Below are 14,150 nucleotides of genomic sequence, written 5' to 3'. Positions count from 1 at the left end.
ACAAAGGCTCCGGGTTGGAATAATTTAAAGAAATGTACACGTTGCGTTTTATCTATAGAGTTGATAAGGTGACCTTTCATCCTGCCAATAACTGTTAGAACAGGTGTCTGTAGCAGGAACATGGTGAAGTTTCAACCAAGACATGTAAGTACTTGAGCAGTTCACTTTAATGTAGTAGTTTAATATATTTAGTTGTCAAGTGTATTGGAAGATAACATCAACCAGTTCAATTATCCCATTTTTGAAGCCGTTTCAATACAAACTGAACATCAGAGCAGTCATGAAGGAGGATTTAACACAGGACTGTTATATTTGAATGCATTCACTTCAGTCCCTAATGAATTCGCTGTGTCTTCAAACATCTGGAAAAAGAAGTTTCTGATTGGCTAACAAACATAATTTGAGTTAACTTGAGGTGTGTTATGTGTAGACGTATGGTGTTTTAAGCTACTTACTATTGTGCGCAGTCGATTAGCTGGTACTCGTTGGATCTCTCGTAGCACGCCCGGACCCCTTCGTCCTGCCACAGTGTCTTGGCATGTTCGTAAAACTCCTGAGGAGGGAAAGTTACACAGAATTAACATCCTCATCCGTGCTGCTACGTGAGCTTTTCACCTGTGATGCTTCGACAGTGAGAAACTTGTTCTGACTCAAGCAGCGAACGTGCCATATCCCATACAGACATCGCTTTGGTTAAACCAAAGACGGTATACAAATATGAGCGTGTCACCACTTCCTTGCTTTGGTGAAACCGACGCTATTGTCCCGGGGATACAGGAAGCTCCACCTGTGCAGTATGGTCCGAGAGTGGAGCTGCAATTAATTAATACTACACTCATCTGCTCTACCTCCACCAGTTACAAGGAATTATTTTTATTTTTTGTTGGCATGGCAACTGGTAGTCGCCATTATGTCACATCCTGTTTCTACAGCGTCAAATACCTAACTAAAACGAAACTTATCCAAAAAAAAACTGACACTTGAACATTCATCAACATAATATTAACTACCTAAAATGGCAGAAACCATCCTTGAAAAAATATTATTTTATTATATTATTTTAGTGTTTTAGTTTGGTCCCATCCACTAACATGGAGGAGGTGACCTATACTGTAGCCAGCCACCAGGGGGAGCTCTACTCGCCTTGGCTTCACTTCTGAGGAGCAGTTCTATGGCTCAAAACCAACAGTTCATGTGCATGTGGAGTCAATTAAATTAAATTAGCGAATTAACTTGAGGGTTCCTCAAAGAAGGAGAAGAAGTTTTCTTTATCTACCGTGTCTCACACACCAAACACGGCAACTACGGCTGAAAATGAAAGAATAGAGAGGACAGGGCTGACTGTCATCCATGATGTGTGTCTCAGGGTTTTTGTTGACACCACACGCAGTGTACGTTGTGCCTGGACGATGCCTGCGTACATGTGAGTAAAGGTAAATAGTGGTGGAGGGAAAGGAGGGGGAAATTCACTGTGCACAGACTGTAGCGACACGCTGGGACGCAGCATCCAGTAACCACCGCTCACAGTCTTCATACTGGGGGGAAACAACAGGTGTCCTCTGCAGAGCTCATCTCAAGAAAGTTTCGCGACGAAATAAAACGCAGACCTCAAATTATGCAGCACGTTTGTCAACAACAGAGGACAAAGTTCTAACTGCGGCCAATCAGCTGATATTGATATTACAATCAGCTGTTCTTCACTGTATGAGAGGAACAGCTGATAACTGGATGCTCAAAACTAAATATTTATCCTGGTCGGCACTGTTGAAGCAAAATTAATAGCAACACTACGTCCTGCAACTGAGGGTTGTTTAATTTCGGTTTACTATTAGTCACCATTTGAAGATAAGTCCTGACTGGAAGTGACGATGTGCACTCACACACACACACACACACACACACACACACATATATATATAAACCTCTATATATATATATATTCAGACATATTAGGCAGAACCATAATGTCTAAACAAGTCCACCAGTGTCAAAGGTTTCCTAATTTTGTGATCGCATGCCCTTGTTTGTCTCAGCTGTTTTAAAATGTCACTAAACCTGTAAAACTCATGCCTTGCATGTAAGAAAATACCCCCCTCCTGTCATTTTGCGGTTCTCCATGACAACTGACTGATCATGTGTTGACAAACAGAGCGCTCATTTATATTCGGTCATGTGCTTCGAGAAAAAGAAATTCAGACCTCGCTCTGACTCCGGTTACGACTGCAGATCTCTCTCCCAATGCAACCCGCCCTGCTCTCCAGTAAAGGTCACGCTGCAACAATTAACCTACTGAACTGGTCAGTCGGGGGAAATCGCAGAAATGACATGTGACTAATTCGATCCCAGCGTGGAAGTCGGAGAGCGGCAGCCAGTTAACTGGAAAGTTTTTTAAGTTAAATGGATGTACGGCAGAGAGTTCGCTCATTAAAATGCCAAAAGGTTTTTATGTAAACAAATGTCTGATAAGTCACTCAATGAGGTAACACAATGGGGATTGATCCTTTGAGCCACCAAAGAAAGTACGCCTGTATTTATGTTATATATAACGAACTGAACGTATGCTAATGTAATCTGTAAACAGATCTACAAACTGAACATTTCCTACTGCCACAGCTTTGTATTTTCAACGCTTACATGGCTAATTATGTTTCTTTTTAGAAAATTTAGCAGAGATTCTTCGGGGAGTAATGAAGCAGCCACAGTGAGCTGTTAGATGAGGAGCTGCACGCTTCTACAACTAATTTCACTGCGCACAGCTGTTCACAGACTCAGTTCTTGCTCTAAAAATAATGGAAAAAGGTCAATTTACTTTTTACTGGTGGCATCATTGAGCCATTGAGGCTTCTGGATCCTAACCATGGCGAGCAGCTGGGTTCTAGTGACTTAGGGCTGATGTTAGCACTTGAACGGCAACCTCCATGTTTTTTCCACATGTGCATTCGATGCATGCATGAAATAAAACCAAACCTGTGGTTCAGTTTTGTCATGTGCAGTAACTTAGTGACCGGCAAACAGATGTGTTCCTCGTGACGTGGAGCGCCACAGTGGCAGAGGATAAAACAAATCTGCTCTCACTCGAGAATTAAACCGCACCATCTACTCAAAGGTGAGACTGAGTGAACTGAAAATTGAATTAACCCCGGCCCCAGAGGTGGCTGTGGATAAACATTGCCACCGAGCTTTGGTCTCTTGGCCCTGACAATTAGTTAATGGTGTCAATTAGTTAATGGTATCCTGCTGAGAATACTAAACCCACGCAGACATTACCCATCGGGTCATTGGCGTTGGCGACTGAGTTCGTACCCGTGTCGAGGGATTATCACCTGGGATGTTGGGAGTATCGCCTGCTACCCTCTACTAGGAACACCTGGCTCGCTTGAATTGCACCAACAACGGCTTTACGCCAGGGTCGATCAAGGTGAGCGGTATGAGATGATTGGATGAAACCAATCTGCCATCTATTACATGGTGAATTACGCAGAGGTTGTAATCACGGATAGGCCTGCTGGTCACCAGACATCATAAAGGATCGTTATAAACCGAAACACACTGAAACAAACTGCCCAAAACAATCATTAAGGAATCATTAAGTCTACTACATGTTGGGGATGTTCTGATCCAATCATTTTGATCGGTAGCAGGGTCCATCGAGTGAATGTATTTGTTTTAAGGCTGCCCTGAACCTAACGTGAACCTGATCATTCTAGTCTGGTCCGACAGCCAAATAAGAATCACTAACTAACCAATTCATCATTCAATTATTAGAGTGACTATGCAAGCCTAGAAGCCAGACCAACGTCCTCACAGGTACATTTTGTACGGTGGGTTGTTGGTTGAACAGATTATGCTCCTACGAAACTCTCCCAGGCCAATCAATCCTTCCAGGTGGACTTTATGCACGGATGGACAGAAGAGTGAGAGTGAAGTAGTCGTACATGTCATCTGAGCGCTATGGAGTTCAATTTGTTGAAAACAAAATGGCTGCCATCGAAGAAGCAAGCTGTTTAGAGTCCACCATCGCTTCTTTTGCAAAAAAGACGCCAACAGTGAAATAACTTAAAAGGACGAAGAGTTGAGGTGTGGGTGCAGGATGCATTCATCATAAAACAAACAAAACTCAGAATGAAGATTTCCTTGTTTACACTAAATGATATTTTTGAGTGTGTGTGTGTTTTTTTTTTTTAATACTCACAAATGGAAACTCGAAGTCCTTCTGGTTGACGAGGTTGAGGATGTATTCGATCCGGTACTGGTTCTGTGGACATGCCAACTGCACCGGTGGTGTCAGGGTGCTCATAGCTGTTACTATGGTCTGTTAGAGACACACACACAGACAATACAGTTCCTGAATACTATAGATATATATGTAAAATACTTTATTTTGGTCTATGTATGTGTGTGTGTATATATATAGCACATCTAAAAGGAACACAGACACTTACCTCAATGGCCTCTTTAATATTATTCTTGATGTCCTGAATTTTCTGCTTCTTTTCTCTGAAAGAGACACAAAGTTTGAGGTTACAGTCACGTCAGGTGCTGCTGCTCGACAGACCAAAAGATTTAAAACGCAATCAAAATACAAATACAGTTGAAACAATAATAAATTTTAAAAAATGACCCCAATTTAATTCACTGATTTCATTTATTTTCTTATGCAGTTTGAGCTACTGTGCATACACTCACTTTCCAGTTCATTCTAGTGAACATGTTCAGAACATTTATATTTGAACGCATTTGTTTTCAAGTGAAAAATGTCCAAATATACATTAAAATAAAACTATTGTTGCTCCCATCAGCTTTTTTTTCATCTTATCATCAATCATTTCTATGCCAAGTTTAGTTCTTATAAGGAGTTAAAAAAGGAAAAATCACAATACTGTGTTTTTTTCTCCCCATCAGTAACTAAGAAATACTCAACCTGGATAACTGATAGAAACTCAGACAGTGTACACATTTGTAACACGTTTAAGCAGAACTCTGCTGTCCTGTGAAGTAAAATAAATAGAAAAAAGTGCACAGGACACCAAGTTTGAAGTTTCAAAGCCCCTATTTACTCCTTTAAATTCCAGGAGGCTAATAGAAAAATGAAAAATGATCTTCTCTACAGTACAACCTGCAGAGCTGAAAAGTCTCTTACTATCTCAACTAGGGCCATGGATGTAGTTTGGTCCTGCTTGGGCCACTGCCTCTGATAGGGAGATGGTCTTTGTGGTGATGCTTAGCTGCTATAGTTGCTAGTTAATTTACAATAAAATCATGAACACCTGCATGATGTTGACAGAATTATCAAATTAGCCACGAGGCTAATCAGTTACAGTAAATTACATTTTTTTCTCTCTTTTCAAACATCCAACTGTGACGACCAAATACTAAAAACCGCCGTAATTTGTTCTGTTGGTAAACAACTCAGCTAGCATGTATTGTTTTAATGAACTAAAGTAACACTGTGCACTCCACAGTTTGTGACTCTGGTTTGACTTCGCCAAAAAGGTTAACATGTTGGGACCACATGAAGCTGAACTCAAACACGCATCAACGTAAACCATACACCATAAACCATCCTGGGCCAAGCTGCCATGTTGCTGCTGTGCTATAATATCTTACCGGTCACTGAAAGACATTTAATCCAAGTAGCTTCTTTATTTCTAAATGACTTGATGATTAGTGATTTTAGGTGTTGCCACCTGAAACTCACAAGACTATGGTCTGCACAGACTGTAAACCCCTACTCCCCGCTAGTCATTTTAAAACTGAACAAACTACTTTTTTTTGCTTTCAGTTTTCAGATATACCATGAACTAGATGACTGAGAACCTTTACCGAGTGGTCAAACAAATGGTAACAGTCAGTATGTTTACATGCATGTGAAAAACAAAAAAAAACTTTAACTAGTTTTCCTTATCTGACTAAGACACCCAGATAATACAACTGGAAATTGATTTTCCCCGGCATGTAAACACCTTAATCGGACTTTAACTGGACCTCCATGTGCACATCCTCCACAACCACTGCACTGGTGTATGACCCCGGAACAAAAACATCCAAGAAAGCCAGTCACAGAAGAGGAAGGTAAACAGAGTCAGTAGAAGAACCACCTTATCTGCACCATCAGTAACACGCACATTGTTGTTGTTTGAAATCTTGTCTGCTGAATGAAAACGACTCCAGTTGTTTATTATATAACGTAATAGGTCAACCGGGGGCCACATAAACCCGCTGAAAAGACACTTACTGCCACCTAGTGTGGAGGAGGAGGACATGTTCCTACTAGTTATTTGATTTACTCCGTTGCATGTAAACTGGGACAAGGACGACATTCAGAAAGACGAATTGCATGTAAACGCGCTGAGAGACTCAAAGTCAAGGCGACGTCTCTGATCTAACCTCTACTCCTTTTACACCATGACACATTTTGACTGCCTTAGTTACTTTGCAGATTAAGGTCAAAATATTTAACCGCGATTAAATATCTCCTTTAAATGTACCTGGATGAGCTACGGTCGAGTCAAGGTCATAACACCAGGACGTGCTTGAATTCATTGTGCATTCAAATGACTAGTGGCATTTAAAGGAACTTGTGTTACTGCATTATTATAATTAATAATAAAATATCTACTTTAAAAGATTGAACATGATGCGATGGAACCGTATCGATCGAGACAACGGTATTTAAAACAGCTTAATGCAACAATAAATAAAATCCAACACATAATGTAAACTAGCATCACCACAGGACATTAGTGTTTGGGGACAAAGGGCAGGTAATTTGGGAGTGGAATTCCTATCCGTGTTTTGAAAACCACCTGCACGCTACGCAACACAAGAGAGAGTAAGAGAAAGAGAGAAGATGAGGAGTCAAGACGGAGTTTATTGGGTTAGGAGAGAGATTGAGAAGGCTCCATTTACATTTTCAACCTGATAGTCATTAAAAATCACATGTGCGACTGCTTTGTCAGAGAGAAGAGGAGACACAAAGACATGACACAGCAGCGGTGATGTCTTGTGATACGCTGAGGTGAATGCCACACACCAGCTCCAGAGTTGGAGCTTCTCTCATATTTTATGATCTGCCTCACATGTGGACGCTCTCACAACACAGGTCATGTGACAACAGTGTGCAGAGAGATTTCTAACAGGAGGATACAAGAAATGGCAAATATCGTTAGCTTAATAGCGACTGACTGTATTGATATGACACAATGATATTGTTACAATATCAACAAAAAAATTAATTATCAATTAAATATCAATTATGCTATAAAGCTAATGATATGTAAAAACTATATCAGAGGATTTTAATTTATCAAACAAATCTTCCAGGTGAAGATCAATTTGAACCGAAAAAAAAAACTTTATTGAATCTCAATATTAAGGTTTAAAATAGGAATCTTGTTGTTTTTCAAGAACAACAATGAAAAGGCTGCACTTTCAAGGGAAAGTTTAATTTTGACTTTGTATTCACCATAAAGAAAGGTGTGTGCGTTATCTGCAATAAAAATAAAAGGTGTTGCAGCTGTTTTTAGTTGTGGTGTTGGAGCTAGCAGCACAATCTCGTTAAGATACTTTCATTCCAGGTGCTGCCACAGGTTTGTCAGGCTGCAACGAACAATTATTGTTTAACTGATGAATCTAAAGACAATTATTCCAATTATTGAATTGATCTATCGATTTTTTTTCCAGATTAATCTGACAAGTTATTTTTTTTTCTGAGAAGTCAATTCATCCTTTGATTAACTTATAAATAACATACAGAGCTTCCCCTGATGACGTTTTAAACTGTGACTGTTTTTAAATCTACTACCACCTAATGATACTACTCATCACAGAAGCTGTGATTCTCTGTTACACTTTATATACTCTGACTTATGTCTGTTGTGTTGACTGTAACTGAACTTAGGGTCACCGCTTAGCCCAACACAAATGTCTGTGTGAGGGGAAACATGTAAGCTCCACATAGAAAGACCCCCCCAGAGCGGTTAGCTCTGATGCTAACCGCTCCTAAATGTTGCTTACACCCACTTGTGGGGTAATGTTAATGGAAGTTTACAATGTTTAGTCTTGTAGGTTTATATGCACCGAAAACAAACTGCTTACAACTCGTAAGGATCGACCGGAAAGCAGCTGTCGACCCGAACCGAGTTTTCAAGCTTCAGACGCCTCCCGCTAGCACAGGGCCAACACAGAGAGCCTCCTCCCCCTCACAGGAGGACGCATTCAATGGACAATCAATCATGCATTTAATTGTGATTTAACATTTTAATTAATTGACCGCCCTAAGTTAAACTAAAAGTCTGCAAAAATGCACAAAAACATAAAAATATGAGAAGCTCAAAACAGAAAATACCGAAACTACTGAGTCATATGCGAAGCGGATGGCTCAGAGTGGAGCATGTTCTCGGTTTTCAGCCTTTTGTGTTTTTATGTTTTGTGGTCAGTAAATGTTCTGCTTGCATTCAGCTCTGAGGATTTATCAGGAAACAAAGTCTTAAGCTGCCGCTGACCACTTCACAGTTGCAGCGGGGAGCCTGGAGGTTGCATGCCTTGCACAAGGGCAGCCCAGTCATGCCTGTTCAAAGACTGCGGAGAGCTGAGTCATTCATTCATTCATTCATCCACTCACTCATTCATTAATTCTTTTTTTTTCCCCCAGATCGGGCCAAGAATTGGAACCAGCAGTCTTCCGGTCACAAGCCAATTACTCTGACATTAACACATTACCACAACACTCAGTCCATTCACCCAAATCTTTTATCACTGGCGGTATTGAAGCCTTTAAGTCCCAATCAGTATATTTATGTCCCGCCTGAGGATCCGGGCTCATTAAAACATATTACCATGCTTGTCATGTGAAGACCCATGAGCCACTGGCCTGCAGCACCGTTGTTTTGGTTTTTATCAGATCTTCATAAGACAAAAGGTGTTTCTTTGTTACGAGCACACATCTGACAGTCAAACACATCCACGCAGAGGGACACGCACAGAGCACGGAAACACTCCTCACACACGAGGAAACGAATGAGGCCACATGACAATCCAACTAATGTCACATATCTGACTGTAAAGCCATGATTCTGTATCTGTTTGTGTGTCTTGTTGATGAAAACAAAACAGACACTGACGCGCACACACGCACACACACACACACACACACACACACACACACACACACACACACACACACACACACACACACACACACACACACACACGGCTCAGTGTTGTGGAGTCACGCGCTGGGTCATATGCTCTCGTCCGCCTTAGGTGCTGATTTTCTAGTCTAACCTTGCAAAGACGCTTCCATCCTCACCAACGCGCGACCACAACAGCCGACACACAAGCACACGGACGGATGAAACTCTCCTTTTTTCGTTTCGCGAAGCAAGCGCAGCACGAGTTAAGAATCCAGAAACCGAAACATAAAAGAGAGAGAGCAGCAGAAGTGTAATGACACATTACGAACAAATGCTTCTTTTTCTCTTCCACGGATTGAATTGGTGAACTGAAAACGAAAGGATGCCAAAAAAAAGTGAAATCAATTTAATTTACATCTCAAAAAGCAGAAGAACGACTAGTTTTAGAGAAGATGAGGTAGAAGCTACAGGAGCCCAGAAAATATGGTGCAGGAAGTTAAAGAAAACACATAATTGAAGAAAACCCTGATTCTGTGTCACGTCCCAGGTTTGTTAAGGCACGGACACGTCAAACCTACAACAAGCTACAACCAGCAGTGGAGGCTAACTGTGACTCTCTTCACGTGCCTCCCGTGTCTGGGCCAAAACGTTGCACTTGAACTCACCGTAAAAACTACAACCAACAACTGGCTGGTATAGAAATTCTTCACCTGAGAGGAGAAAACTCTTCACAGCAGCAGGTGGCAGTAGTTTGTTCATTCATCAATGAAAAGGGGAAAGAGGAAGCGCAGCCACTAGCTGGGAGGCTAGGAGGCTGCGAAGAGGCTCCGGTAATTTCTAATAATCACGGAGGTCGTCTGTGATCTTAATGTGATTAATGTGATTTGTAAAGTAAAAATTACACTGCAAATTACCTACCATAATTCTCAACGCAGAGGTTCTCCATTAATACCCCACGACTAGGGGTGAGTTTTCACTTATTCGCAATTTTTGTTTGATTTCCACCTCAAGAAACATGAAGGATGTGTTTTAACTCAAAGTTTGGCGCAAAATTGAGATGTCGCTTAACTACTCGCCCATTTATAGGGATGAAATCATTAAATCGACCATTAATGTGTTCATCGACAAAGCTGATTTAAATCCTGAAAGGTCACTGGTAATTTCTTTCCCAGGACAAATAGCATCAAAAATACATATTTTTGCAAAAACATAATTTGCAAAGTAATTAAAACTATCGCCGACACGCAGTGGAGCGAGGTAAGTAGTGAGGAAGTAGCAGAGCCGTAACAACGGAACATGAATTTGAATCGCAGTGATATTTGAATCACAGTGATATTTGAATCACACTGATATTTGAATCACAGGATGTCCTCAGGTAAAACTAGCCCCGTGCGAACAGAGCTATACAGAGCCGGCCTCTCCCGATTGAAGATAATCAGCTGATCCAACCTAGATGATCACGTTGTTATGAAAAATTATCGTTTTGTTTACTTCCTTATCTCTTCACGTGCTCTGGTTCTCTCAGCTGATCAGCCAATTAGGAATGGGCGACAACTTATCGTACACGACACACAATGACGTGACTGCATGCGACGTACTTGACGTCCTCACAGTCGTAGCTCACCTGTGGCTAACGGCTAACGAGGATCCTCATCAATGATATGGAACTGGTTCGGATATCAGAAGGTGAATGTGGAACAAACCTTGTCCCACATGCAAGGTTTGCCACAAAAAAAAAAGAAAAAAGATAATGGCTAAGGATAGCAACACAACACATTTATTCCACCATCTAAAGTACAACCACAAGCCGGAGTACGACGAGATCCGGCAAATGCGTCAGGAGAAAGCCGCCACATCCTCCGGTGAATTAGGAGGGACCAGATGTACCTGATTTCTGGGGTCAGCCCCTGATTTTATCTTAATGAATGAAAAAAAAAAACAAGTTAACCGCAGACTACAACTATGACGGTAGCCGGTCAAGCTGCTATTGACATTACAGACATAGCAGTTTAAATATGTTTAAATATGAATAAATGTGTCAAAATAAATGAAACCATAATTGTCCTGGGTTTTTCATTTTATCTTGATAACGTTTAATCTTTTTTTTTTTTTGAATCTTCTCCTGTAAATGTCCCCGAATTTTATTCCAGAAATACAGTCACCTTACGGTAAATTAAAAGAAAAAAAAATTGCCAACATTCAGTCAGTCCATTCAGTGTGATAAGCAAAGCCAGAATAGAACAATAAAACTGAAGGGAGTGAGTTTCGCATGGCAGAAGACGTTTTCAGATTTCAGGCAGTTTGATTAGTCACTACAGCAACTTTACTTTAAAACTGTAGTTAAGCAGCTTATTTGTTGACAGATCAAAAACATAAATTGGAATTATAACATTTTTATCATCGTCAGAATGGCAAAATTTATCATGCTAATTTTTTTAGCCCACATATAACCTCCAATCAATCACAGCGATCTTTCTCATTGACTCAGTCACATCTAGGACCACAAACTCCCACCGACTGTCTTCTCCTCTCTGCGTCATGACCCTTACACAGACTTTTTAACTATGTTCTTGTCTGAGCTCCATGTTTGTTATCTCAGCTAAATAAGGTCACAATCGTTGCTAATAGTCGGCAACTAAAGCATCCCAACAACAACGGCCCAATTCAGATCTTTCATTAACGGCCGTCCTGGGGAATCTGACCACAAGTGACCAGAGAACATATCCAGGACACTGAGGGGACATTTGAGGGACGCTATCTCCGGTCACTGAGTACATATGTATCATTTCCCAAAATTGTGATGCACACAAAACGAACAGCTGTTGGTGGTTGTGATACAGAGGTAGTAATCCATTACACACAGCAGCTATTTAACCCTTTAACACTCTGCTCGGTGGCATATGGGATGTCAGTATCTTTTTGAAAGCTCTGTGCAGTTGTGTTTGAGTAAATGCTGCATGCAATATGTAATTTTCTCCTGATTTCACTGATAAAATCCATTACAGGTTTAAACCAACACAGCCGACAAAACAAATTCGGACGAACCCAACAACTTTTTTTTTTTTTTTTTAACTGTGTACCAACTCAAGAACAATACTACTTAGAGTGATTCTTTCAAAAGAGACCAAGACCATGCATGAGCTCCAAAATGTTCATGTGCAGCATTCAATTTACTTTGGATAAGTCCTAAATAATCATTTTATTATTATTTTTTTTTTACAAAAAGGCTGGAACGATGAGAGGTTAAAAACATACTGCGCCACAAATAACGTTGGTGTGTATGTGAGTTCGAATCACGAGCGGAAGAATGGGGTTGGGGGTGCGAATGCATTTTAATGCCAGGTGTGACAGCAGGTACTTAAAGCTGGCTACTTGTGATTGGATAGCCCAGGATGGATGTCAATGGAAAGTCAAAATGGGGACGGAAGTTAATGGGAGATGAGGTTCCTGCCAACACTGAGTGAAATATCTGAAAACTACAGTCAAACCAATTAATTTAGCATTTTAAGGGCATTGATTAAGCAGGTCAGTCTCACCAAAAATGATCAGATGATCTAAGAATAAGTTACATATTAAATAAATTCAGTGAGTCAAACTATTGATTCAGTTGGTAACATGTCTTCAATCAAAATCAGGATAAAGAAATGATGAACCTCTTTCTAGTTTCCTGTAAATGGTGACTGTTAACACCTTGAAATTTCAACTGCAACCATGGGGGGGATGTGAACCTGTGACCTTACCGTCCCAAAAACGTTATCTTCTAACCACTAACCACAGCTGAGTCAGCCTGGAACTGTGTTTTTCCAGAGGCCGCGTCAACGTCTTAAGGTTAACGGTGTATCCTGACCCTTTACTCATAATCACACTCACTCTGCATTGAAGCCGTTGACATGTAGGATCCTCATCTGTTTCACGATGGTGCTCTTTCCCGACTCTCCAGCTCCTGAGGAAGAGACAAAATAAAAAATAAAAAATTTAAAAAAGTTGTAGATTAGACCACACGGATGAACCTATAGTCTTGTTTGAAACACACGCACTTTATTTCGATTTCCTGTACGTGGATCAAAAGACAAATATTATTTTGGAAATTTACAAGCTGTTCTGGCTGTGAATGAAAACAAATTCAAACACAACTGTCTGGAGGAAAAACTGGAGGTTGAGGCAAGGACAGTGCTGGGTGTCATGGCTGAAATAATAAACTGGATTATTCCACTAGATACTCTGATCGGTATCACAAGACTCCATTTTTAGATTTAATGATGACTACGTTCAGACCTTTTGTTTTTCCCCATTAAAAAAAAAAAAACATATTCGCACACTTTTAGCCTTAAATCCATAAGAAAACTGACACATTGTAGAGGTCAGATAAATTAAAGCTTCAAACTTCCCTCTTTCACTGCTGCTTACAGTTCCAACACACAGCTAGTTCAGAGGCGTTATGTCCTGTACTGAAAATGCAATCACGGTCAGTTTTCTCTGTGCAAAGGTTTCACATCCATCCCATCAGGGAGACCCGATGTTTTTTATTCTGCAGCATCACGACAACCTTAAACAGAGCCGGAGCCAAAAAGAACCATCGTAAGTGGCGAGAGCAGCAACAGATGATGTAACCTCTACAACACCCTCATCTCGACATCGGAGCCCAGTCCAGAAATCACGTAAAGGCACAGGACGCTCGCAGCATCTACGCGGACGCCTAAAACAATCAGAACAACTGGAATAAAACCACCTCGCGTCGCCGCTTCAGTCGAAACGGACGGTTTTTCAACCAGGCCGAGAGAGGGGCGGAGAATACTTGCTCCTAATCGTGTAATCATGTAAACACTTTATCTGATGGTTTCTCTCTGACTTGAATGAATCCATTTCATCTGAGCATCTCTGGGGAACATCAGGTGAGTTTCAGGGAGGAACAGAAACATGGGAGGCAGGACAAAACAGAAATTGTCTTTAGTTAGAGGCAAGAACAAAAAAAAAAAAAAAGAAAAAGAAAAAAAAAAGTTACAAATTGCAGAAATG

The 14,150-nt window shown here is 40.7% G+C and overlaps 1 protein-coding gene across 1 annotated transcript in view; it reads right to left on the bottom strand.

Annotated features, from left to right (window-relative positions):
- The window catches only part of gnas (GNAS complex locus), a 30,055-nt gene that overhangs the window by 10,007 nt on the left and 5,898 nt on the right, over window positions 1-14,150 (bottom strand). Inside the window, exons 2-5 of the mRNA XM_047593771.1 lie at window positions 13,005-13,077; window positions 4,443-4,497; window positions 4,193-4,312; window positions 456-553 (exon numbers count right to left, since the gene is read on the bottom strand). Coding sequence (XP_047449727.1) covers window positions 456-553; window positions 4,193-4,312; window positions 4,443-4,497; window positions 13,005-13,077 — 346 coding nt within the window. The remainder of the gene's footprint in view (window positions 1-455; window positions 554-4,192; window positions 4,313-4,442; window positions 4,498-13,004; window positions 13,078-14,150) is intronic.

The sequence above is a fragment of the Mugil cephalus genome, chromosome 1 (assembly GCF_022458985.1).
Source record: "Mugil cephalus isolate CIBA_MC_2020 chromosome 1, CIBA_Mcephalus_1.1, whole genome shotgun sequence".
Taxonomy (NCBI): domain Eukaryota; kingdom Metazoa; phylum Chordata; class Actinopteri; order Mugiliformes; family Mugilidae; genus Mugil; species Mugil cephalus.
The sequence above is the reverse complement of the archived record's forward strand: the minus strand, read 5'-3'. Positions and strand labels throughout refer to the sequence as shown.